The sequence below is a fragment of the Drosophila rhopaloa genome, unplaced genomic scaffold (genome assembly GCF_018152115.1).
Source record: "Drosophila rhopaloa isolate 14029-0021.01 unplaced genomic scaffold, ASM1815211v1 contig_47, whole genome shotgun sequence".
NCBI lineage: Eukaryota > Metazoa > Arthropoda > Insecta > Diptera > Drosophilidae > Drosophila > Drosophila rhopaloa.
The window spans coordinates 386,718-413,232 of NW_025335142.1; the positions used below are offsets into that span (position 1 = coordinate 386,718).

The following is a 26,515-nucleotide window of genomic DNA, read 5'->3' on the forward strand; positions in this document are numbered from 1 at the left end:
ATATCCTAAAGGTAGATTCTTTTATCTTGAGAAGTCGTCAAAGAGATCACTTGATCATAAAGTTCTTTTTGATTTTTATATCTTTAGGAATCAGAAGATTTTAAAAATAACTTATATGCTATATCTAATCTTATGACTTTCAATTCGCAAGCTCTAATAATTTTATGTTTTTAGAAGCACATGTTCTATTGGCTTTTACTTAGTGGGGAGCTTAAATTTTAATTGTGGCAAATACTTAAATTTTTTTATTTTTTCTTTCATGTTTTTTAAATTGTTTTTTCTGCGGTAAATGATGAGACGAAATTGATTTCTTCTTAAACATTACCCTTGTCATTGTAAGCATCTACCGATTCAAAATTAATGAAATAGTATCTGAGCCAATATACCGCTCCCTCTGCTCAGATACCCTGTAGTTAAAAATCACAGTCAGTGGCAACATTGTAGTCGCAGTTCGGACATCCAGACAGCCGGTCGCACAGCTGATTTCGGTTCTGAGAGGCCGAACCTGTTATATTGGACTGTGTTATGGAATATGGAATATACATATAAGTATATGGATTGCAACCTACCTCACGGATCGTACCCACACGCACACGCACATGCACAAGAACACTCCCTCTCTCACGCACACACAAGTAGCCGTAGCCCACTACTCACGCCTTGCGCCCAGCTGCTCGTGTTGTTGTTGCTGCTGCTGCTGTAATGTGTTGCATAAATTTGCCGCAAGTAAACATTTCAATAAGCCTTGAGGCATTGTTTCTTGGCAAACTTTCATTGAGTTTCTATATGCGAAAAAAAGAATTCGAGCACACATGGGTTCTTATCAGCAGCATGGGGAATGCGAAGATGGGGAAGGAGGAGCAGCAGCAGCAGGGGAGGGGGTACACAGAGAGCGAGAGTGATCGGCGCTATCAATACAGTCCGAATTCTGTAACTTGAACTTGCGAATTTTCCAAATCATTAAGTTGAATATTGTAAAGGGCAACATATTTGTTAAGAACTACCACAGAGCAAAGGAATTATATTAAAATTTGTATCATTTTATATTAAGCCTTAATGAGATAAGCAATTTAAATGAAACCAAGTCATTATTTATTTACCGTTATTTTGTAAAAACCGTTGCATATTTGTTGGCGACCACCTGTGGGAATTAATATAGAACCCAAATGCTCTTGTGATCGTAATACTTGTCCGATCGACATGAAATTTGGTATACAAATTTTCATTTAAAATCCTAAGATTTATTCCTCAAATCGCAATTTGATATATTTCTAATTAAAAAATTCTGGATCACATTAAAATGCTGCATTACATGTACAACAACAGTACGAGCTCGAATTTTATAGGCGACAGATGGTGGTTCGAGTTATGGATGTTCGACTGTGAACCTCTCACACGGTGAAAACCTCGGGAAGCCGAAGAGAGACAACAGCAGGCACGAAGAACCTTACTCACTGAAAACGGATTCGAACAGCTGGTCGAGATCGGGCTGGGATCGAGCGTTCGATCGATCGCTGGATCGATCGGTGGAAGCACTTGTTGCGTGGTTGGTGGTTCTCCATTAAATCGCCTCCCATCGTGAGTGCCGATCGTCATGTGAGAGTGTGTGCGTGGAGTGCCGAGTGATCGCGAGCTGGTGTGTGTGCGTGCGTTGGGCCCGGCTCAGCATTTCCCCCATTCAAAAAAACGGAGCGATTCAGTCTTTGACTAAGCGTCGCAGTTGTCGCAACCAAGAGACGCCATCAGGGATCGCGGAGGAGATCGGAGATCTGGGATTTGGTTGCGGGCTCAGTCAATCCGGAATAGTGTGTCTACGGTTTAAGTCTGTTATTGTGTTTACCATATCTACTTTACTAGAACATTAAGCGGATCATAGTCGACCCACGAAAACAACAGGGTCCAAGAGTGCAATGTCTGTCTGTGATTAGAAGTTTCTTTTGTTGTCCTCACACCAGAAACTACGATTAGCTAAAGCTTTAAATAAAAACAACAATACAAGTGCAATGTAACATGCAAAAGTGATGCAACATCTAAATATTTTTAAAATATTGCCAAGTGATAATCAAAGCATTATTAATGCAATGCTATTAAAAATGGCTTCAAGTCGGACCTAGCCTGCAAAAGATCTAAACTTATTGGATTTAAAAGGAAACCCAATTAAAGTGGTAAGTAACAATCAAGATCTTTAAAAGGTCTTCACATGTTTATAAGAAATAAAAAGTATAAAATAAAAAAAACCATTTTATACTTTTTATTCTTTTGTTAAAATTTATATCCGATCTTTTAAAAGTAGTTTCCTTTATTTTTTAGTTTTAATAATGAGTCTTAATGCATATTTTATCATTTCCCTAAATAGTTTTGTTTTATGGATAAACATTTATACTATACTATACAATAGTTTTGGAAATGCTTTATAAATAATTTTGTATAGGTAATCATGGTCTTTAAAAGTAATTAATTTAAATAATTAGTTTATTTTGAAAGGCTTTTAATATTTATTCTTTAAAGCATAAAACTTGGCTTAAGATACATCCCTAGAAAATATATTACATGGAAAAACATAAAGATCTTTCCCGCTGATTTCGTTCTAAATTCTCATATTTGTGCCAGTCCCCATAGAACTTTTCAAATCCATTCCATCTCTACTCACATTTACGATTCCGTGGAATGTTAAATGGATTTATTAAATATTTACACAACCGCAGCAGCTCAGTTAATCATAAATGCAATACGATTAAAATAAAATTGAATCGAACTTCAAAAGCACATATATGAAAATGTATATGAGTGTGCGTGTATGTATCTTGGAAAAAAATCGTGTTATACTTCGGCAAACAAACGCATTAAATTGCAATTAGCCTCTCAGCTCACCACTTCTCTTCTCACGGCGTGTTGAAGTCATTTTTTATTTATTTATTAATTTTTTCCCCATTATTATTTCATATTTATCAGCGAGCTCGAGCGATTTCAAGTGTAACGCAATAAGAAAAATAACAATAATTTTTTGATGATTTTCTTTTGTTATCAATTATGTGAGAGAGCTTCAAGTTCATTATCATCATTAAAAAAATCGTCATCATCTGGCGGAGATTCGCAACAGCAGAGTCGTTTGTTGTTGTTTCATCTGGTTTGGCAAATATCGGAATGCAAATTTATTGAACTGGTCAACTGAATGCCAGTCGATTACGTTTCAAATATGAAATATCTTCCTTTGACTTTATTTTCCTTTTTACATTCTGTATTTAACTTGAATTTTTTGTGTTTGGCGCAAATGTAACGTGCAATGACCGTCAAGTTATATTTATTTCGGGTCGTTGTCGATAATAAAACATTTGCCTTTGGGTTGGGCTTTTGCGGCAGTGGTTCGGCGTTTACTTTACATGCTTTACTTTATATGTGAAAATTAAAATACTCAAATCCCTTTAGGCTTAAAACAAAACAGGTTTATTTAAAGGTCCTGACACATTGTTATTTAAAATAAATGTTAAGCAAAGCATTACATGAGCTTTACAAATTTTCAGTACAAATTTTAAATAGGCATTTAAAGCAATTTAGATGTGTCAAATTCACTGTTGCAGGTCGCACGCCTTACTTTGTTCGAGTGTTATATAAATACCTTTATTTTTTACCCGAAACCCCACGCGAGCTTCACGCAGTTTGATGGCATTCCGCGACACGTTCTGCGATCATATTCACCCTTCCTTTTTCGATTGGATTTCGATCAGTTTGGACAAAGTTTGCTGAGGCATCAGGAATGAATGTCGGCTGTTGGGCTAAATTTATTTCTGCCTTTGGCGTCAGACTGTCCACTGGCACTCAAAGGCAGGATAGAAGAAGAAACTTGAATTAACACAATAATTAAACGTAAGTGCGACTGGGCCTGCACACGTTGCCAAAAACCGACGACAGGCCACAAAATGTGACACAAAAAAGTAAAAAAATTTAATTTTTTTCCTGCTGATTTTTTTTGCAAAATAAACAAGTTTATGTGTTTGTCAGAATTTACATACATCTATATGTGCCGATCGATTCTTAATTCGTTGTTTATTCGTGGCTATTTTTATTGGCACATTTTTCACATATATGCAAATCGTACCGAATCAAGAACCCGCCTAAAAATGGCCCACAACTTGGGCCGCTGCGCAGTTACAGAAGACCCGAGCTCAGCTCAAACGGTTAGCGATCCGCAGAGCCAGACATCAGCAGATTATGTCACTTGTGCCCCTCACACTCGTGTGGCCATATAGAAACATATATGTATGTACACATATAGAGTGCACACGGCAAGACATCGGCCCGGGCTTCATGGTCACGGCCACCATCGACAAACGGGAAACTTGGCTTAACAATTTCTTTCCTCGGTCAGCTGTTTCCTACCTCCTTCTCTTGCCAAAAATAAAGACATATGAAAAAGAGTCCACCGAGGGGGTGTACACAGAAAACAAAAGATAAAATGTAAAATAATATAATTAATAATTGATACCAATATATATACTAGAATTAATATTGATATCAATTGGATTCCTTTGAATGCAAATAAAACATGCAACGAAGAATGAATGTTAATGAGCCAAGCGGGAAAGTGGTTCCAAACGCACCTTCAACAGTACCAATTTTCGATTTAATTTTGTTTACTTTACTTGGTAACTTGGTATGTACATTTAAAGAACATTACCATACCTTATCAAAATATAATTGGTTTCGATCAAAGTCGACTTCAAAGAGGATTGTGTGATTCGTCACTACGTGGACTGCAATTTTATCTTTATACTAGTTTTTAATGTTTTTTTTATTATGAAAAATTTTTAAAATATTTAATTCCTAAAATCAACATTATACATTATTTCTCGTGTATCCATTATATCGACTTTGGCTTTAGTCAAGTTCAACGTACGGACAACGACGTGCCAACGCCGAACGACAAAGTAAGCCTCGCAAATAGAAATAGAGAAATTTTCTCATTAGATTTTTGCCGTTTTGCCCATCTTGTTGTTGTTGATTCTGCAGAACGCTTGGTCCAAACCACGACCAAACTTGCTTTCCGTCCAAGAGCCCGCAGAAAACCGTCCGATGTTAGAAAGGAATTAGAAGCTAGTTTGGCTAAAGAAAAGTGAAAGAACTGGTCAGAGATTTTAAATCTGATCTGGTTAATACTAAATCCAGGATAGTAAAAATACATAAGTTTTAAGTTAATTTATTGTGCACGGTTTTGTATATGGAATAGTAAAATAAAGAAACAAATAAATTAAAATCTCTTCCACAAAATGAACTCCCAATCAGCCGAATCATTCCCGAACCTATAAACTTGGATTTCTTTTGTGTCATTTTCGTTGGGGTAAACAAAAAGCGTTAATGACTGCAGAACAAAATAGTCAATAAGAAATAATATGAAAAAAATCGAAATTTTTATTTGCGTCTTAACCCAATTAGGTGAGCTAAAGAAATGATAGCCAGAAATTGTGAAACTCCAAGATCAAAACAGAGCGGGAAGAAAACAAAAATACGAGAAAGAACTTTCCCATCGTTTCTCGTTTTACATAATAATCGGTTACATAATATGCTTTCTACCCACCGCTGAGTGCTTTCTTCTCCTTCTTTTTGGCCTGGAGCTGGGAGCTGGTTTCCAAGCCGGTTTTGGCCAGCTGCTACTGCTACCTCTTGCCTTCTTCTAACGCAACTCTAACGATGAGAACGGCGTGGAGTTGTGAGTCGCGAGTGGATCCCATCTGCATATTAATCAGAGAGTGAGCCGGAGAATGGGGCCGGAGCAGAGGAGAATTCGCAAGAATTCTTATTAAAAAGCGAGTTTGTGTTTTTGTTGTTCTAAGCACGTTGGAAAAGTGAGAAGCGCATAGAACGGCGCACGCGTCGCTGAGAAGCGATCTCATGATGAGATGAGGAAGTGATTAAGCCCCAAGAAGGAAGTGCTCGCCTCAGATGTGTGTGATTTGTATTTCCAGTTTATTTTCTTCTTTCTGTTCTCTATTTTTGCACAGGCCTATCGGGCCGCGAATTTGCATTAATGGATGGATTTGCCACACCTCCCCAGCCGAATCTCACGCACATCGCCATGCGAGTGGCGTCACGTAGATAAAGACATTACTTACCTGGGCCCGAAGAATTCTTATCTAGCCCTCTACTGGCTCTTTTGCAAATACCATTTTTCGGTAGCCCAAAGTCATCGTGAGGTTTTCTGTTCGTATTCCGGATTTATTTGCCAAGCGATCGTGTGGCTGTGCTGTTGTGTGGTTAGGGCAAATATTATAATCGATCATCTATCAGTGGTTTCTTCATTCTGTTTTTTGTATTTGACTGGGCTATTCATTAATCACTCGAGCAGGTAACCCCCTGAGATTTAAATCGGTTTCAACTTATTTATATAGTTTTTATATCCGGTTGGCAATAGGAAAATAGAAAAAGGTTTCGACGGGAATAATCTAATAAGAAAGGGTCGACAATTTCACCTGAATGGCCATCGCTTTTGTTTAAGGAAAGAAATCCAACAAGAAAGTATTCTATTTTCTTTTTCCCGTATTCCGCTTCGCTTTGATTTTCTGGGTCTCTAATTCTTATATAAATAGGTTTAAAATAGTGTGAGTTAGGGTAGGCCAAGATCTTTTGTCGCTTCGTTAAGAATATGTTCTCAAAATAGGTCAGATTACTTATTTTAGGAAAAACTATTTAAAGATTTATAAGCAATTTATTAGCTGAAATTAATATTAATTAAACTTAATATATTATCCCTTTTAAAAAATTGTTTAAAGAATAATTTTCAAAGAATCTCTGAGATAAAAGAATACGTTGTTGTTTCCCAGTTTTGGTGTTGTGTTGTGTCTGCGTTATAAGCTAATCTAAAATATCCCCCAATTAATATCGCCATCAATATACTTTTGCAATCTTGCGAAATTCGCAACACAATCGTTACACAAATTTTTCGGCTATTAACCTTGAACTTTATCACGCTTGGTCGTTATTATCTTATCTGACGTGAAAAACCATAAAGCGTGTTGCTTTTTTGCCAGACATTTGCCTTGCAGAATAGCCAAAAACCAGAAAACCAAGAACCTAGAACAAAGTGATATCGCCCGTTGCCAATAATAATGCAAAATCGATGATCAACCCGTGTCTGGGGTGGAAAAAAAGCTATATAAAGCCAAATACAAATTAGTCGACCGGTTGCCATCAAGTCGAAACGAAAGGCCACACTTCAATTACAGGCCTATAGCCGCTTAGGAGAATTAGCATAAGTGCTTCTGAAGTGGATTAAGTCAATAAGACACAGAATTCCAATTGCAGCGCCTCATGGTAATGGCCGTGATTTTGTTGCTGGCCCTGGCACTTGTTCTCGGCTGCTACTGCGCTCTCCACCGGCAGAAACTGGCCGAGATCTATTTGCGGCCGCTCCTGAAGAACACGCCCCTGGAGGACTGCTACCATGCCGCCCCCATCGAACCGGAGGCGCCACGGAAGCGGAGGCGTGGCATCTGGGACATCCCCGGACCGCAGAGGATCCCCTTCCTGGGCACCAAGTGGATATTCCTGCTCTTCTTCCGCCGCTACAAGATGACCAAGCTGCACGAGGTATATGCGGGTAAGACATAATCTAGGGAGCCCTATTTGTACTTATGTAAGACAGTGTTTGTTGAAATTATGGGGTATTAACGCTAAATATTTGAAATATTCGGGGAACAGTTTTATAATAATAAGACTAAGATTTAAAGGATTTTACGGTCAATACATTGTATATTACATAAACAGTATAAATTTTTGATTATATAATCACCCTAATAAAAAAGGCGTAACGCACACATAAAACGTAGTCATCAGCGTTAGGAATAAGTTAAACATTAGTGTGTATAAATGTTAAATTTTAAGAAATTCTTTCAAATATTAGTCGTAAAACATAATTTCATTACAATCAATACATTAAGTTATGTTTTAACACTTGAAGCTTAATTTTGTTTAACGCTAATGTTCTATTAGTTTTCGATCTTAATGGAATTTCGTTAAAATTTAAGAAAAGGACTGTTAGTTACGCGACCTAGAACGAAAACTATTTCTGCCCCAGTTATTTTGAAGAACCAAAAAAAGGTTTTCATTGCAGTCTACAACAAAGTGTTTGGCAAAGTTGTAGCCTAATAAACCAATGACTTCCATTTTTCCCGATACCATTTTAAATAAAGTTAATTTCTAAATATGAAACACTAACTTGCCTAACTTTGTTCCTGCTTTGATCCCAAGATCTCAACAGGCAATACGGCGACATAGTACTGGAGGTGATGCCCTCCAATGTTCCCATTGTCCACCTGTACAACCGCGAGGATCTGGAGAAGGTGCTGAAGTACCCCAGCAAGTATCCGTTCCGGCCGCCCACCGAGATCATCGTGATGTACCGCCAGTCCCGACCGGATCGCTACGCGAGTGTGGGAATCGTGAACGAACAGGGACCGATGTGGCAGCGCCTGCGATCCTCGCTGACCTCCAGCATCACTTCACCCAGGGTCTTGCAGAACTTCCTGCCCGCCTTGAATGCGGTTTGCGACGACTTCATCGAACTTCTGAGATCCAGGCGGAATCCGGAGACCCAGGTGGTTCCCAATTTCGAGGAGCTGGCCAACCTGATGGGTCTGGAGGCAGTGTGCACCTTGATGCTGGGCCGGAGGATGGGTTTTCTAGCCGTGGACACCCAACAGCCGCAGAAGATCAGCCAACTGGCAGCCGCTGTCAAACAGCTCTTCATCTCCCAAAGGGACTCGTACTACGGCCTGGGTCTGTGGAAATACTTTCCCACCAAAACCTACCGCGAGTTCGCCCGGGCCGAGGACCTTATCTATGAGTAGGTACACACCTATCTGGGGCTCCCATTCTATTCCCATCTAACTTAAATCGCTCTCACCCAGTGTGATCTCCGAGATCATCGATCACGAGCTGGAGGAGCTCAAGAAATCGGCTGCCTGCGAGGACGACGATGCTTCTGGATTGCGTAGTATCTTTCTCAATATTCTGGAGCTCAAGGATCTGGATATTAGAGACAAGAAGTCGGCTATTATCGACTTTATAGCTGCGGGCATAGAAACGGTGGGTGTCTGCTTGCATTTTCAAAAGATTTTACCTCAAATAATTTTGACTTTTTAGTTAGCCAACACCTTGCTGTTCGTGCTGAGCTCCGTTACAGGGGATCCAGGGGCCATGCCTCGGATCCTGAGTGAGTTCTGCGAGTATCGGGACACGAATATCCTGCAGGATGCTCTAACGAACGCCACATACACTAAGGCCTGCATACAGGAGTCATACAGACTGAGGCCCACGGCTTTTTGCCTCGCCAGGATTCTGGAGGAGGATATGGAGCTCTCGGGTTACTCGCTGAATGCAGGGGTGAGTTAGAGGTTTAATAGAGCTGCTTAAATAGACACAAATCTACAAATAAAATGTACTTCCTGCTTTTTAATTTTTAAAAAAGAAGTAAATTTGAATTTTAAAAAAACGCGTGCTATAATTTGTTAGTATAATTTTAACTTATTTATTAACTTAATAATTTCGAAATAAAATTTAATAATTAATAATAATTTTTTCGTTTTTGATCTTAGCTATGAAGAGTGAAACCCTTATTGCTGGGGAGTCTAAAACTTAAAACTTAATATCATACTTATTTATTTTCTGATCTACAGACCGTAGTGCTCTGCCAGAATATGATTGCTTGTCACAAGGACAGCAACTTCCAGGAAGCCAAGCAATTTACTCCGGAACGTTGGATTGATCCTGCCACGGAGAATTTCACGGTGAATGTGGATAGTGCCAGTATTGTGGTGCCCTTCGGAGTGGGTCGAAGATCGTGTCCGGGAAAGCGGTTCGTTGAAATGGAGGTGGTGCTGCTGCTAGCTAAGGTGAGTATGGGCTACATCCTCGGATAAGATTTGGAACTATTACTGAGTTAACCCCTCACTGTTCCAGATGGTCCTGGCCTTCGAAGTGAGCTTCGTGAAGCCGCTGGAAACGGAATTCGAGTTCCTGCTGGCTCCCAAAACTCCGCTCAGTTTGAAGCTCAGCGATCGGGTTTTCTGATCGTCTGCGAAATGTAAAAACGATCCCCAAACACTGCCTACCCTCAGGCAGTTTGTATCAAATACAACTAGAATAACTAAGAACTGAACCATTAAGTGAAATTAATGTAAAAATAATGCTTAGGACTCCAAGACATATCTATATTTATCCGATTTCCCTGATGACCCAGCAACAGCAGCCTAGTCCTGTGAAAAATAAAAGGAAGAGCAAACCCAATCAAGATAATTTTACAAATTTATGCTGACTGGATGTAATATAGATATAGATGTATATAAAATTGTCATGTTTTGTTGTAATTACTTAGTTAACGCTCTTTCTTCTAGTTATTGTTAGTTTTACCTGATAAGTAGCAGCAATTGTTTTTAGAGATCTGTAAACGGAAAGACTGTGTTTAAGTTTGGTTTTTCACTATTCTAACCATTTTACATGTACATAATTTCCCTTATTTACCACTGAACTTGTGTACAGTTTAGTTTTAATTGTATTTATTCAAGTGTTTGCCTACTGCCCTACTGCCTACGTTTTTATTTTATCTCTATATCTGTGAATATTTTTGTTAAAAAAAATAATATTCAAATAAAAAGAATTGAACTTAAAAAAAGCAAAAGTTTAAAACAAAACTGATAATAGTGTGTTATTTTGGGTGAAGTATTACTTGAAAAAATGTTGTATTAAGTATTTTTGGAATACAGTAAAGCCAATGATTGAATTATTACAGGCACACCATAAAAAAAACAATTAAACTGTGAAGCATTTTTAGAGAACCCAAATTGGTTTAGTTAGATTTGATTAGTACTTTCCGAATCAGAAGCAGTTACCTCATTTAAATCTTTTATTTTTTCCCATTTTTATATAAAATTCCCTTCTTTGTAAAATTTTCTTGATTTGGTTTATGTCTCCACTATTACAGGGATTTTTCATAGAACAGTCGCTTCCTACTAAGCCGAGTATAAGTTCTCCATCATTCATTTTTAAGAAAATGCTCAAAAGAGCATTTTATGTTTATGCGATGTCCGAAATTATTTTTTTTTGCATGACACACAGGTGTTAATTTGTACGTCACCATAAAGTATTCAATATTTGTCAAGCATTCAAAAACATTTGACTTGGCTCGAACACGTTTTAAGCGTGTCATTCGTTCTCTTCGAAGTACTCTTTACACCACTGACTTTCTCTTAGCCAGTTGGTTCTCTTCTTCTTGGGGCTGTGGCTATCTAGCTCAGTTGGCGGGCTTAACAGTTGTCGTTGGCGTGTCGTCGGTTTCGGAGCGTTTCGAAAACTCAATTTCCCAAGTCGCAGTTAAAGCTGAATCCAAAAACTTATCTAGCGCGCGTGAAAAAATTCAATCACATATTTGTGCAATTAGTGTAAGATATAACTAAAAAGCTAACCCAAAACATTTGGCTGCACTTGTGTTCTGCACCTCTCTGCAATATCAACGAAAAATTGAAAAATGTAATACAGTAACCCAAAAACAAAATTCAAAGTAAAACTTATAACCAGTTTGTCGTTTGCTCGGCAGTAACAAAATTTTAGATATGTTGAAAACGCACTAAACATACAAACAAATTGAAGTTTATTCAGCTTCCGTCGAAGTTTCGATTCTCCCCCAAAGATCTCTCGTTATATTGGAGTCTGTGAGATCGGAGGGCCCCACCCAGAGCTAATTGTACAATAAACACAGTACACCAGCAAGACGATCGCAGCACTTTGTTGTTATTGTTAGACATGCTAATTTTGCACAAACTACATACACACACAACAACAACAACACTGGCTAACACAAATTAGTTTGTTTAATGTGACTCACTGACAATTTTCTCACCGTCAATGCGGCCCCTCCCCTTTGATGCATCTCTAATTAGGTGACAAATACTTGGGTTTATGCAACGAAAAATTACTTACTTAAATTAGCTTCAAAGCAATATAATTGCAAATTTACAAATACAAATTTTAAGGCAATTGTAAAAAAGTTCTGTGCCTACCAAATCACATGATAGATTCTGTTTAAATGATTTGAATACCATTAAAATCTATGCTTTATTTAACATGTTATAAATTCCTTAAAAATAATTTAGACCAAAAAGCTTTCTGCTTGAATTAACACTCAATTACAGGTTTCACGCGCAGAGGTTTCCAATTTGAAACCTTTCAATCCAATACCAATATCCTTTTCAGACACTGACCTTCAGTGACAGCACCGTCACGAAACAGTAATAAAAAACACAGTGCCAGTAACCCCAGTACACCTATGGCAAATCCCGACGACCCTTGGCCAATTGTTTTGGCATTGAATTTGTGAGCAACCCCTAAGGGAGCCGCCTAGAAAACTCTCCCAACAGCAACCACCCCCACAATTCCCTACCCATCCCGCCCATATCGCAGAAGGTTGCATGTTTAGGGCTAAAACAAAGCCCAAGTAAGAAGTTGCTACCGGATTGGCACTGAATGGGGTAAAAGCAAACATAGTAGCAACTATTGGCAAGAATATGGAAAACAATTGCAAAATAAATGCAGCCAGTTCAGTGATGAGACTTTAATATACCCTATAAAATTATATATTAAATAATTTACACTACGTAGTTACTGACAGTTCAACGTTTTGGATACAATTTGAGCAAATTAATTAAAACATGCATTTTTTAACCACCAACTGATAGGATCATGCAGTAATTCCAATTTGGATGGTTTTTATTTTTAAACTTTGTTACTTTTACCTATTATTGAAATAATAGCTAGTAGGTAATTTAGATTTGGATAATACAAATTTTTTTCAATTATATTTGTTTTGAATTACCACAAATACATTTTTTTTAAGTAACAGAGATATACCCTTTAACTTAGTAATACCCGTTTTTGGAAAATGCAGCTGGGAAATCGCAAACTGCCCTTCGCCGAGAGAGAAAACTAAGGCGATGACCAAGTACAGTAGGCGCCTTATACATATGTGTATGCATTTGAGGTGGGTTCGGCCCTCTCACTCCCCCATCGGCCGTCTCTCTCTCTCTTGCAACCAGTTTGCAGTTGTGCATATCAATGCAAGTGTGAGGGGGAGGCAGAGCGCCCGAGGGGCGCAAAAGGGGGCGGCAGCGGCTAAAAACAAGTTTTGTTGCATTTTTCAATTGCCCAAGTTGGCTCCGATCGAAAGATGCGAGATACCGATAATAGTTCTCTTTGGATCTGGGCTTTTCAGGAAATTGCAAATGAGACTTAATTAGGCAAGCCATGTTGGGGATTGCTTGGGCAAATTCTTCAGATAGAATCAGAATCCAAGAACCAAAACAAAACGGAGAACCGAGAACAACAACAAGTCATTGACCCAAAACTCAGACCAGTTATAGGGCTGCTTGCGGGAAGGCAAATAAAACAAAAGTCCCTTTTGAGCCTGAAAGCGAAACGAGGTTAATTCACAGTGCTGGCCGCAACGCTATGCCCACCTTTGGAGAGAAAAAATACTCTCCGAGGGCAGAACGCAATACGCAGGTGTGGCAGGCAGTAGTCCTCTCTTAGCCGCACAGCGTATCTCTTTAAGCCAAGTTCTCTTATTTTACAAAACAAGTTTCTTGGCCAATTCGATTTGTTTACCTTTTTTTGTGTTTCGTGGCTTGTTGCGTTTGTTTTGTTTCGTTGCTGCTTTTTGGGCTTTCTTCTAAACGCAGGCGAAGAAAACTTGTTTTTTTTGGTTCAGGGGGGTGTTGTGGGGTGTTCGAGTTTGGGCCAAACGTGAAGCACTCGTTAGCAATAACACGCGAACAGTTAACCGCTGGAATTCCAATCATGGAGAGCCATAAACCCGAAAATGAGTGAGGAGATTTTATAGGCAGGATGTTCAGTTTTTTTTTTAGCAATTTGTATGGTATACCTACTATTTAACTATAGAAATTCTAAGTATGTATTTAAAGTTAGTTAATAGTATTAAGTTTTGAAACATTCCTTATATTTTCTTTAATGTAGATATAATAACAATTAAGTAATTTAAATATTTTTAAATAATATAAGATCCCATTGGGAAATAAAAAATTAGTGAGCATTTATCATATTTTTTATTAAAAATTCAATTCAGATTCGTTCCACCGTAATTCAATTAGTGGTAGTTTCCGTTATCTATTTGTTATACACTTCTGCATCCAGAACCTAGACACTAAAATGTTTATTAACTCCATGCACTCGCTTTAACGACGGGGAGTGTCTTACATTTCCCTCTCTTTAATTCCCTTTGTAGCTCATACCTTTCTCCCTCCCAATACTATTCCCCCTCCCAATACCTTTCCCCCTCGTTTTCCGCAGTGAAAGTTATGCGTGACCCTTTTTTAGGGTTTGAGTTGAGTTTCCAGTTTCATTTCGAGTTTGACTTATTTTTTTTTTGGTTTTCCACTAGCATTTTAATTGTGGTTTTTGGGGTTACACATCTCGGGGTTAACTAGCACAATCCCCTCCCCATTTCCCGCCTCCCCTCTTTTATTGTGCGTGCCTTGGCTAATTTGAGCTTTTTTTGTTCTTTGTGTGATGCAATTAGCTTCAATCAATGAGGGGAGCGATTCCATTGTTGGTTATGAAGTGTTCAGAGATCTAGTTCTCTGCATTTCACACAGAAAAAAAAATCAGAAAAACTCAGAAACCACTGCGACGTTTTAAATTTAGTGTTATTTTATTACAGTGCAGCTGCAAAAAAAGGTTCGGGCCTAACACTTACAGCACATATTTTTAAGCCTAAGAAGTGCCGCTAATTAACTGTACAATAAATTTTGTAAATCAAAATCTTTTGTGCACACGTTTATCAGGACAATATCAAAAATCGTTAAAAGGATCTCGTTCTTATGCAAAATGATTTGCCGATACATTTTGCGATCGTAAATATCGCAGATTTTTAATAAAGTCGTCCGACCTTAATAAAATTTTAATCCATAATTTTGAAATTGTTAAAAACACTAAAAACAATGAACTTTATAACTTTGTTTTATTTATTTTTCCGATTGTTTGTGCTATAAGAATTAGTCTACCGATGCTGATGGTGCTGATCAAGAATATATACATTTTTTACGGCCAAAAATCGCTCATTCACTGCGTTGCAAGAGTATTAAAGTATTTTGGAAGCATCACGTATACAAATTCGGTAAAGATTTTCTATCTGTAATACAAGTTATTTAACTCTTGCAAAGTGCTTGGGTGCTAAGTCAAAATAGGATGGCAAAGCGGTGACAATTGAACGGCGTTCGACAGTCTTTGTTGGTCTTTAATTATTGGTTTATATTAATGGAATTATAGATGAAATGAGATCGATTATAGTTGGAATTAAATATGCATAAGACATTTTGTGGCAAACTCACGTAGGCTGCTCGCATTCCCAGACTCAATTTAGTATGCATCTCGGTACGGCGAATATACCGACATATGTATGTGTAAGCCCCACCCAAAAGTCCCACACACCCAATTAGATGAGATCATCGCAGAAGGTGCCCTTAATCGATTTGGTCTGCAACTGGATGTATTTCATGTGGGAGACCTTCGGCCATCAATTGACACAAATCCACATCAGAACGTAGATTGTTTAGTTATGTTTGTTTGCACGCTCCACTGAGCATCCAATAACAAATATCCGATAACCCAGACACGGAGGCCAAGTATGGTCACTAAACCCGACTTTTGAGCACAAAAAAGCCAAAAATAAAGATTCAGTTTCCTCATTAGGTCGAGAACTTATACACCAGACGCTCAGAAAAATGAGTTACTTGCGATCAATAGGTACATATACATACATCGAATCTTTTTGTATCTTCGTCCCGAGCAAATGAAAAAGTGGACAAATTTTCAATTAGTTTGTAAGTGTTATTTAATTAATTAATTATTTAATTGCTCGTTGCAGAAATCTCACGCGTCGAAATGTCGCCCGCCGATGATAATTCCTTTGCCACAACCCAAGGCAACAAAAAGGCCACCTACACGCTGATATGCATCAAAATTGTGGAACTGGTGAGTTATTTGGACATTTGCTGGCGGTTTTTGCACAAAACTCCTTTAAAGTGCTCGGATTATTATGTATGGTTCCAAATAATTAAAACTTGTTTTGATTTGTAATATGTAGTTAAAGAAATGACTGAAAGAAACACAAACAAATCTATTGGCTACGTGAAGCACCACGAAAACAAGTTGTGTTTAAATTTACCAAGCAACATTGAACATTGCCTAGTGAGATACCGCCAGTTTCCTAACACAGGTGTGAAGTTATGAGAGCTTATCAGAATAAGTCGCTCCTGGTTTTATGAAATATTTAATAAATAAATCACACCTGGCGTTTATAAGCTCAATAAAAGTTTTTAAAAATATATGTTATCTTGTAAAAAGAAAAATGTTTTTGAAAACATAAATAAATAATAGCTAACTTACGATAAATATTAAAGGCTTATAATATCACACAACATACTAAATAATACCGAAAATATAAAAAAAAAGAAGGGGAAAACCTGGGCGGGGGGGGTAAAAACCCCACATAAAAAAAAATATTAAAAAAAAAAAATAAATAATTAATTATTAATAAAAAAACCCCCCCCCCCCCCTTAAAAAAAAAAAAAAACCCAAATAAAAAAAAAAAAAAAAAAAAAAAAAAAAAAATAAAAAAAATAAAAAAAAAAAAAAAAAAAAAAAAAAAAAAAAAAAAAAAAAAAAAAAAAAAAAAAAAAAAAAAAAAAAAAAAAAAAAAAAAAAAAAAAAAAAAAAAAAAAAAAAAAAAAAAAAAAAAAAAAAAAAAATAAAAAAAAAAAAAAAAAAAAAAAAAAAAAAAAAAAAATTCCCAAAAACAAAAAAAAAAAAAATTAAAAAAAAAAAAAAAAAAAAAAAAAAAAAAAAAAAAAAAAAAAAAAAATAATTAATTAAAAAATAAAAAAAAAAAAAAAAAAAAAAAAAAAAAACCAACATACCAAAAAAAAAAAAAAAAAAAAAAAATAAAAAAAAAAAAAAAAAAAAAAAAAAAACCACCCCCCCCCCCCCCCCCCCAAAAAAAAAAAAAAAAAAAAAAAAAATTAAAAAAAAAAAAAAAAAAAAAAAAAAAAAAAATAAAAAAAAAAAAAAAAAAAAAAAAAAAAAAAAAAAAAAAAAAAAAAAAAAAAAAAAAAAAAAAAAAAAAAAAAAAAAAAAAAAAAAAAAAAAAAAAAAAAAAAAAAAAAAAAAAAAAAAAAAAAAAAAAAAAAAAAAAAAAAAAAAAAAAAAAAAAAAACTATATATTAATTTTGGTAAAAAATGTATATTTTAAAAATTTTGCAATAACAAAATTTAATTTCCCTTGTGAAACAAAGCATAAATATAAAATGGTGCTCAAACTCGCAGGAAATTGTTGATATCGTATATTTTGAAAAGTTTACTTAACTTTATACTTGCGATTTTTAAGTAAATATGTTTTTTTTCAACAGTGCTTGCTAATATGCTGCCTAGGCCTGATCGACGAACCGGCCACCAATTCTCATCTGCGTGTGTTCATAACGCCCCGAGTTATTGCCCTTTGTTATGTGACCTTTGGTGCCCTGACTATTTACACGGCGATCTACCTGATGATGGCACTATTCGGTGATTTGTGAGTATGCAACAAGGGTTAAATGAATTATGTTAGTTACAGAATGCTTACTCCACCCATAGGACTCCTTGGCGAACAGCTACATTGTGGTCCCTGGTGGGCTTCGTCCTGTTTGTGGCCGTGACCGCTCTGCTCTTCCGGGATTGGTCCACGACCAAGGATCGCAACTACTGGCACCCGAATATGCATCGTTTGGATCTCGTGATGGCTTCCGCCTCGATTTCCTTGGTCACCTCGCTGGTCTTCTTGCTGGACATTCTCATTACTATCCGTTTCGGCGTTCACGGCGATCTTGAATGACATGGGCGATCACGAGAAGTTTGGCGGGAAAGAGGAATCCACTCGATTCTCACCTAGCCGTGGGACTGTAATATTTATAGCTCCAACTTAGACGTAAGCACCCCGTTCACATCCCCGTCTCCCAGCTAATTATAATCCCACGAAAAAACATATGAATTGCCATCATCGAATCGAAAATGTACAAAAACGACGTCCGAGAAGGTTTAAAGTTCTTACGCATCGGCTGCCCTGTTTTGTTTTTTTATAAGCTTAATACATCGAGCATCATGCACGTTTTATCTAATCCAATTAATATGTAAGATCCAACAAATAAATTTTGTACAAGCGAAAATTTTCACAAACAAAAAGTTAACTTTCTGATTACTACTGAAACAGATGAAATGAAAAATATATATTTTGTATGTGTTATCGATAATTTAGGTGCTTATTATATACAAATCGAAAAATTAACGAAAAAAAAATTAATTATCTGTTAACAAGGCGAAACAATTCGTTGTGATGAAATTATGCTGCTGGTGGATAGAACTCGTTGAAGTCACTTGGACTTGATGAAATATTTCTCAATGTCCTGATCGTTGTTGATCATCTGCAGACCATGGAAAGTTTCCTTGATGTAGCACTTTCCAGCATCGCCGTCACCTGGAAATAAAGCATTTTGTGATTAACTTTTAAGATATTTGATAGAAAGGGTTTATATTATACCCAAACTTCCATCACAAATACGTTGAGTAAGCAATTTGGCCAGAGCTTTAAAAAGTTCCTTGGTGGCTATTTTTCGTTTGTAGTAGGGATTTAGCCACTGCACTACATTTTTGCTTACATCGTTTTTTTGCTGGTTCTTTTCTGGCTTGGCGTCCTTTTGCGAACTTCTCTTTGAGTCAGATTCTTTCAATTCATTCTTCTGAGATGAGGAGTCCTTAGACGATGGCTCTTTTTCTCTTTTCAAATCAGCTTCTTTTAGGTCTTTTCTTCGGGATGATATATCTTTAAGATGCCTCTCCAATTCTTTTTTCGAATCCTTTAGTTTGTCCTTGTCAGATTTGGCCTCTCTTGGCATTTCTTTTTGAGATTTTCTGTCACGGTCTTCCTTTCTCGCAGATTCCATTATATCTTCGTCCTTTAGTTCCTTACTGTCTAACTTATTTTCCTTAACATCTCTTTTGTCCAAACTCTTTTCTTTGAGTTTGTTTTTTTCCAACATTTCTCTGGCTGAAATGAAACCTAGTGTTTCAGGTTTGTAACTTAACTTTTCCTTTTTCTCCTCTTCCTTAAGTTTATTTCTCTCTAACATTTCTCTGGCTGACATAAAGCCAATATTTTCTGACTTATCCTTCTCCTCATCTTCCTTTAGGCCAATTACCTCAGTTGTGCTGCCTAATTTTTCTTTCCTTTCATCGAGCATTTGCCGAGCAGTTTTGAAACCAAGTGATGGTGGATCAGACTCATCTTCAGACTCGCTTTTAAAGGAACCAAAAAGGTGCGCCATGCTGGACTTTGTCTTTTTTGACTCCATCTCTTTGGGTTGGTTTTGGTGAGAAACTCTTTTCCTACGATGGGTGTCGTAACTGCCATCGCCGTTTGACATCAATTTGAATTTTCTTTCGCCAATTATGCTATCTGGCTGAAGATCGAGCTCAATTTCAGGATCAGTACTTTCTTGGTCCATGGGTTCGTCTTTAACATGACTGGAAGAACTTTCTTCAGTATCATTTTCTCTTATATCATTCTGAATTTCTTCTTGCTCTTTTTTAATAATAGGACCTTCTTCATTGGACGAATCGGATGGTTCCTCTTTAATCTCTTTTTTAAAAAAGGAGGAAATCGATGTTTGTTTGCTATTCTCCTGTTTGAATCCCTTTCGTTCTTTTAAGGCTTTTGGCACCTCCTTGAGACTTTGGGGTCTCTGTTCTTCCAGTTCTTTTAGTTTTCGCTCAAAATAGGCCACACTTCCACCAGTCCAGACACCTTTATTACTCGTTTCCGGTTTGGGAACATAATCCAGCAAAAGAGGCATCAATTGCGTCTTCCCGGAGAGTTGTTTAATGGTGGAAATCTATAAAGATATACAATTATAATAAATTTGTTCAATGTTTTTAGGTGATTTTATATATAAACCTGTTTAACTAAGGCATGTCGGTACATATTGGCCACTTTATGCTGTCTGAAAACCTCGTACTCCATATCCACTGCAATGGCTTCATAGTCATTGTATTTTAGTGCACTTCTTGGTTGCTGATCTTCGTCATCTTTGCACTTTTCCACATTGGCTTTCAGTGCATCAATGATGGCTGTGAGATATTTCTCCCTATGTGTTGACTGAAGTCCGGCGATTTTCTTTTCAGTAGCCTCTGCTTGTCGAATGCGAGAGATTTGGGTGGCAGTTTCCTGTTCCAGCTGCCGAGCTGCGCTGATTTGTTTTCGTAGCTTGAACTGCTGCTTTATAAAGTCTTCCGATTCCCTTTTGGCTTTTTTGGTCATCGAGGAGTGGCTCTGGCCGGAATCGTCGTCTGAACCGGATTCACCTTCTGCGTACTCCTGTGCAGCCCGCTTAATTCCGGGGCGGCCACCTAAAAGTAGGTAAGGAAATACACGTTGACTTTAGGAGAGAAAATGGATTAAAAAATAGGATTTCTAAAGTTTACCCTCATATAAATCTGAACAATCCTGCAGCGAAATGTGCGACTTGAACGTATCATCCATACACAATCTATGGAACATCTCAAGTGCTTTCTCCGCTTTCTTAGGACGCTTGCAGACATCACATTGACCATTACAATCCGGAGCAGGATCTCCAAAAAAATCAGAAAAAAGTTTGTGCCTGCAACTTGTTCGCTCGCAGAATTCAGTTATCTTTTCGAACTGTTTTATAGCCCTCTCCGTCAGTAATTCCTTATCGCCACGACCCCTCGCTCGATGGGCATCGTTCTGTAGCAAAAACCGAATACTTCGGACATCTTCTCGTCCGTAATATAATCTACAATATGACTGCAAGCCATCGCGACCGGCACGACCAGATTCCTGATAATATGCAGCCACGTTTTGCGGCACATCCCAGTGGATAACGAAGCGCACACTCGGTTTATCCACACCCATGCCGAAGCTATTGGTGGCGCATATAATGGGTTGATCACCCCGCATCCAGGCTTCTTGGACCTCGGTGCGTTCCGCTGTCTTCAATCCGGCATGGTAAGCCACGGCTCCGATTCCCTGCTTGGTAACTCCTATGGCCATACGTTCCACCTGCTCCCGAGTTCGACAATATACAATTCCACAACCCCTTTGGGGTTTAGGTTGCTCCTTGAACTCCTTGGGATCGCCCAAACAATGTCGGGCAAAGTCTGCCAAGTGCCGGAAGTCATCTTCAATGGAGTTCTTAAAGACAATGTCGTAGAAGAGGTTTTTCCTGAAGCTGGGAGTGGTGAACTGAGCCACAGGCTGGTGGAGGCGTAACTGCTTGTATATGTCCTCCTTGACTTCTCTGGAAGCAGTGGCCGTCAATGCCAACCAGGTGATGTCTGGGTATTTGGAGCGCAGCTCCCCCAGTTTCAGGTAATCAGGCCTAAAGTCATGTCCCCATTGGCTGACACAATGGGCCTCGTCTACCGCAAAATAAGCCAATTTTTTGTGTTTATAAAGGGATTGCAGCAGCTCCTGGAAAAACTTGGTAGCAGCCTGTTCTGGGGTGATATAGAGAAACCTTAGGTTCGTTTTGACGGCCCGCAAATCCATTATAACACGATCCCTTTCCTTGGTGCTCATCTTGGAGTTCAAAGAATCCGCCTGGACCTTTAGTTTGGTCAAATGATCTATTTGATCCTTAATCAAAGCCAAAAGCGGTGAAAAAACAATTGTTATTTGATTCTCGGACATCAAGCCTGGCAACTGGAAGCACAGGGATTTACCCGAGCCCGTGGGCATCGACACATAGACATCCTGTTTTTCTGTAAGAGAATTACGAGAGGATTAGTCAACGAGATTGGGTAAGAATTTGGCCCATATTTACTTTTGATAGCGCACTTCACTGCCTTTTCCTGTAGCTCTGATTTGAATTTTGAATGGCCGAAGTGCCTTTTTAGCGCCTCGTGCACTGCGCTTTCTTGAGTCATTCTTGCGCCGATGTCCTAACTGCGTTCTATTTAAATAAACATTATTTCATTGGGGCCAAAACTCGTTGCCGCCAAAACAGCTGGTTTAGAGATGGGTACAGCGGCCAGCTAGTGGTGGCAATGCTGGCCTATGGAATCGATAGTGGGCATGGTCCGATTGAAAGACGATAGCCCATCTCTGCGGTATAATAAGGTGCCTACACTATTTTTGAAATTTTTTTCCAGTATTGGTCTTGCCTTCTTGAAACTAAAGTTTTCAAGATTTCTACAGCTCTTTATTGAATTTGACTTGTAACAGTTTTACTGGGTATTTGGATTTAAGAGATTATTAAAAAAAATAAAAGTCTGTCAAGTATGAATTTGAATGATTTTTTTTTGCAATCGGGGCAGAGAAGTCGAACTCGAGTAATTAACGGCGTAAACCGGTATCACAGCCTGAAAAGTAAGAAGTTATCGGTTAAAGAAGTAATTTTATCCTTACCATCGCGAATTTAAAAACCGTATTACCGAAAAATCACACGCTTTTTCTTAAAGCTGACGAAGGGATTCCGTCGATTCGAGTAGCATGCTTAAAGCATTTTGTACACGGGAAAATTTTCATGTCAATGTACCTGAGAAATGCTTTGAGGGCCTGCAGTTAGAAAGTTTCTTTCTTTTACTGTTTGCCAACAAGTCCAGCGGATTGGCAGTATAAACACTTACTTCTGGTGAACTTTACGAATTTCTAACGAATTTGTTTTCTAACATAAATACTAGGCTTAAACTAAGAAATCGTATCGTCACGGCTATATAATAGACAATAAAAACAATGAATGTTTACCGTAAATATTTGTTCGCTGAATGTATACTGAAGGGCTTTTTTTTACTATTTTGATAAATATTTTTTTATTATATTGAAAACTTTTTCATTTTCAAATTGCGTTTACATGCTGGAGTGTTTACTATTGAGAGTTTACCGTGCAGGAAAATGCTCTAACGCGACAGACATCGATAGTCTCAGCAAAACTATCGATGGATAGAGGTAGAATATCATATCATCGCCGGCCAGCAGTCGAAATTCAAAGAGACTGCTCAGTCGAAATTTTACAGCCGACTCGCGAGCACGCGCTGTGCTGCTTTCCCTCGCATTTCGCGCTTTACTTTCAACTCGCCTTTCGTCGCGGTGCGTGTGTGCTCGTGAGAGTGTGTGTGTGTGCTGCCAGTGCGTGTGCCGTGCCGCTATTTGTTAATAGTTAATAATCCCGATTTAATACCATGTTGCACTTTAATTGCTTCTAAGCAAACGACAAAAATAATAATAATAATGCCGGTAAACAAAACGGTGTATTAGTGTGCGTGTTGCTTGTGTGGGTGTCTGCGTTTGCCAAAAATATTTACCGCAAAATAAACAAACACAATCAAAGCGAATCGAATCCAAATCAAAGCCAAACAACAACAAAAGCCGGCGAAATTAGCTCTCCTTTGCTCTCTCTTTCTGAAAAGAGAGTTATTTAAAGTTTCAAAATGCAAGAGCAACAACAAGAAGAATATCTGCATTGCAGAAGAAAAGCAACAGCAACCGCCCGCCTTGTGATATTCAGCAGTCCTCTTCTTCTCCTACTGCTCACCACCCTCTTTCCACCCACCGTTCGAGCGGACAATGGCGCCGCCCCCCAAGTGGCTGCTCTTGCCGCCCCCAATCCCGCAGGGGGCGTGACAGGAGGCTCCTCGATCATCGATCAATTCAGTCCGAATTGCAGCGCTGTGACGCACATTTTCCAGGCGAGAGGAATCGATGCCATCGACATTCCCCAAAAACCTAGTAACGGTAAGTGTGGGAAATACTATATATACAGGAAATATTATAAAATAATCAAATCAACTGTGTATTATGGTATATAAATATTAATTGAAAATGCTTTTTACTTATGGTATTTATTCAGTTATAACAGCTGAGATTGATAGAAGAACATAAAATTTCTAATCATAACGAAAAAAATGCAGTTAATTCAATAGATTACATTTTGGAAAAGTTGTATAGCTAATTTAGGTGGCAGTGTTAAGTTATGTTAAGTTTAAATCTATAAAAACTAAACGTTGTAGGAAAATTAGTTGAAAATTGTAAAAAAAAACTTTTAAAGTAAAAGAAAATCAAAACAACCGTGAAATTTATTTAAAAATTATCATTAAAAAATTAACTATAATAAAATTGCAGTATTATTCACTTACTTAATTTTTTCTGCAGTCACAATTAGTTCATATAGCGTTGGTTTCAATTTATGGTTTACTAATTATCTCCTATTGCCGACTCTTGCGGTTGTCAATAAAATAGTACACATTTTAATTTGATGTGATAAGAAAAGGGGGTCTTTGCATTGATCAAAGTGCAAAAATATTTGATGTGGTGTCACTTAAAATGAAAAGAAATACATTTAAATAGAAGAGGAAAACCATTTTAATTAAATATTTATAACTCTAGTTAACTTAAAATAATATTAATATACAGTCGCCAGTACAATAAATCATGAAAGATTAAGTAAAAAAAATATTTTGTATATATTTTTGCTATATATTAACATTCAAAATACAAGATAATATCGAATTAATTTATAAACGCTAAAACGATTAACTTATTTGCATTCATATTTATGTATATGTATTGCATTTTTCCTGGCAGACTCCAGACATTTCATAACATTGGTAAATCTAAGAGATAAGAAACAAGTCTGAATCACAAAAGAACAAAGAAAACCCGCCTTCGAATTGGGCGATTCCGTGATTCATTCTGCTCCTTTAACCCGTCTTGAGCTCTCCTCCCGAACTTTCCTTCTCCTTCGCCCCTCTAAAGGAACTAAAATTCCACGCAAATCATCTCGAAATGCGAGTAAGCAGCAGCACAAGGTAGGTTTTAAATAAGAGAGAGTCCAACGCGGAGAGCGTGTCCATCCCAGAGATCTTGGCGCATGCGTCGCCTGCTCATCGTAACCCTCTATCTTTCCTCTTCCCAATCCGAAACCCTCTTTCCCTATAGGGGAAAGGGGTTCCAGTTTCCAAGACCAGTCCAAAAGGCAGAAGTAGCCGCAACGAAAAATCTCAAGAAATTCCTTTTTGATGAACAAAAAAAGAAAATAAAACAAGAAGAGACCAGCCACACAGTAGAACTACGTTAGCATGAACTTGAATGTTGATTTATTTAGTTCAATACTAGCTTATACTAGTTTATTTTACTACAAAATTAATTGTTTCATCAATTACTAGCATAATTGTTGTCTTAGGTTGCATAGATTATTACCTTTCCCTTTATTACTAAACCATTTTTGTCTTAAGATTAAATAAATGTAAAAAAAATAACAAGTATGCTAAGAATTGGTTTTATATAACTAGCTATTTATTTTTTTAAGCCTTAATGTTTTTATTAAATACTATTCATTAAATTCATTAAAAAACATTAAATGTGTGAATATTAATTCTCGAATTAGTTATTAACTAAATCGTTTATGAAGATCTTTAACATATGTTCATAAATGTTCGTTATTTTCGAGTTAGGAACCATAGGCTGGCATGTTTTTTATATTTAGGGAATTGCGACTGTGGAACCCTCCGAAAGGCTCTTTGGCCAGTGCAAGAGCAAAAATGTTGTCACACCGCTTTTACACGTTGTTCAATGGGTAGATCGTTGAGGGGTTACGGGAATGGGAGGACCTAGTCGCGACCTCGATCGCCTGTGGGTTTTAGTTAATTTGTATAAATCCTGAATTAATCACGCTTAATTGCAATAAGTTGCGCAGCGTTCTGCATTCCTCTTCTCTCGTTGCCTCGCTCTTTGTTTGATTTGTTGCCAGGTAAACTGTTGCAGCCCCTGCCCTTTGCCCCTCGGCCCTTCCTTGGCCCTTTACCTGAGCCCTGCCTTTGTTTATTTTTGGTTTTCAACGTTGCCTGATTGGTTTTTCCCCTCCTATATGTATGTTTTCCTTATTCTTTATCTTTTGGTCAAATGCACTGCGCGTTGCGTTTCGTTCATAATTTCATGGAAATGCAGGTAGGGGAGGGGGCGCTGAGGGGGCGGGGTGGGGAACAGGTAGAGTGGTCAGTTCTCGAGTTCCCTTTTGTGTTGTCTTTGATATTAATCAAGGTGTCATTGAAATCGTTTAAATTATGCAGTTCAGGATTTTTATTCTCTGTCGGCGTTTTATACGAACCTTTTACTTCCCGATCCTCTCCGTAGGTCGCCCTTCGACTCCAAGTTTTAATTGCACTCAGAAAAACAAATGCAGTGTTTGAAGTTGTTTAAAACTTTGTTTATTGTCTTATAAAAAATATAAAAAATATCTTTTACGTTTGCAGCTTTATATTTTCTAAAATTATTAATTTATCTTACAAAAATTCGATTATAACTATTTCTTCAATTATTTTTAAATATTTCATTCATTTCGTTTTTTTTGAGTGCACAGCTTCTCTCGCCGTGTGAGTCATAAATTGTTATGTTGGGCTCTCTTCTCGTTCG

General features: G+C 37.6%; 4 protein-coding genes across 7 annotated transcripts in view; 3 read left to right on the plus strand and 1 right to left on the minus strand.

Annotated features, from left to right (window-relative positions):
- Positions 1 to 1,720: 1,720 nt before the first annotated feature.
- LOC108038840 (ecdysone 20-monooxygenase) lies at positions 1,721 to 10,582 on the plus strand. 3 transcript variants are annotated; one of them, XM_044461546.1, is made up of 7 exons: positions 1,721 to 2,165; positions 7,283 to 7,591; positions 8,242 to 8,836; positions 8,901 to 9,078; positions 9,136 to 9,375; positions 9,669 to 9,884; positions 9,952 to 10,582. In XM_044461546.1, exons 2-7 carry the CDS (start codon positions 7,303 to 7,305, stop codon positions 10,060 to 10,062), a joined length of 1,629 nt encoding a protein of 542 aa, XP_044317481.1. In that variant the 5' UTR covers positions 1,721 to 2,165; positions 7,283 to 7,302; the 3' UTR covers positions 10,063 to 10,582. The 3 variants fall into 3 exon arrangements, with proteins under 3 accessions (XP_044317481.1, XP_044317480.1, XP_044317482.1); XM_044461545.1 differs by having other exon boundaries at positions 7,297 to 7,591; XM_044461547.1 differs by lacking the exon at positions 1,721 to 2,165 and having other exon boundaries at positions 7,303 to 7,581.
- Positions 10,583 to 11,302: 720 nt separating this feature from the next.
- Positions 11,303 to 18,273, plus strand: LOC108038844. Of its 2 annotated transcripts, none has more exons than XM_017115706.2 (4): positions 11,303 to 11,517; positions 15,926 to 16,032; positions 17,466 to 17,626; positions 17,689 to 18,273. In XM_017115706.2, exons 2-4 carry the CDS (start codon positions 15,943 to 15,945, stop codon positions 17,924 to 17,926), a joined length of 489 nt encoding a protein of 162 aa, XP_016971195.1. In that variant the 5' UTR covers positions 11,303 to 11,517; positions 15,926 to 15,942; the 3' UTR covers positions 17,927 to 18,273. The 2 variants fall into 2 exon arrangements, with proteins under 2 accessions (XP_016971195.1, XP_016971194.1); XM_017115705.1 differs by lacking the exon at positions 11,303 to 11,517 and adding an exon at positions 15,768 to 15,804.
- A 6-nt stretch (positions 18,274 to 18,279) lies between these two features.
- On the minus strand, positions 18,280 to 22,350 carry LOC108038843 (ATP-dependent DNA helicase Q5). The gene is made up of 5 exons (XM_017115704.2): positions 21,930 to 22,350; positions 20,569 to 21,867; positions 20,042 to 20,493; positions 18,629 to 19,979; positions 18,280 to 18,565 (listed from the first exon to the last, which is right to left on the minus strand). Exons 1-5 carry the CDS (start codon positions 22,030 to 22,032, stop codon positions 18,462 to 18,464), a joined length of 3,309 nt encoding a protein of 1,102 aa, XP_016971193.2. The 5' UTR covers positions 22,033 to 22,350; the 3' UTR covers positions 18,280 to 18,461.
- Positions 22,351 to 23,096: 746 nt separating this feature from the next.
- LOC108052531 (glypican-6) overlaps positions 23,097 to 26,515 on the plus strand; it is a 55,099-nt gene continuing 51,680 nt past the window's right edge. The window contains exon 1 of the mRNA XM_044461539.1: positions 23,097 to 23,839. Within this exon, the coding sequence (XP_044317474.1) occupies positions 23,536 to 23,839 (304 nt within the window). The 5' untranslated portion in view covers positions 23,097 to 23,535. The remainder of the gene's footprint in view (positions 23,840 to 26,515) is intronic.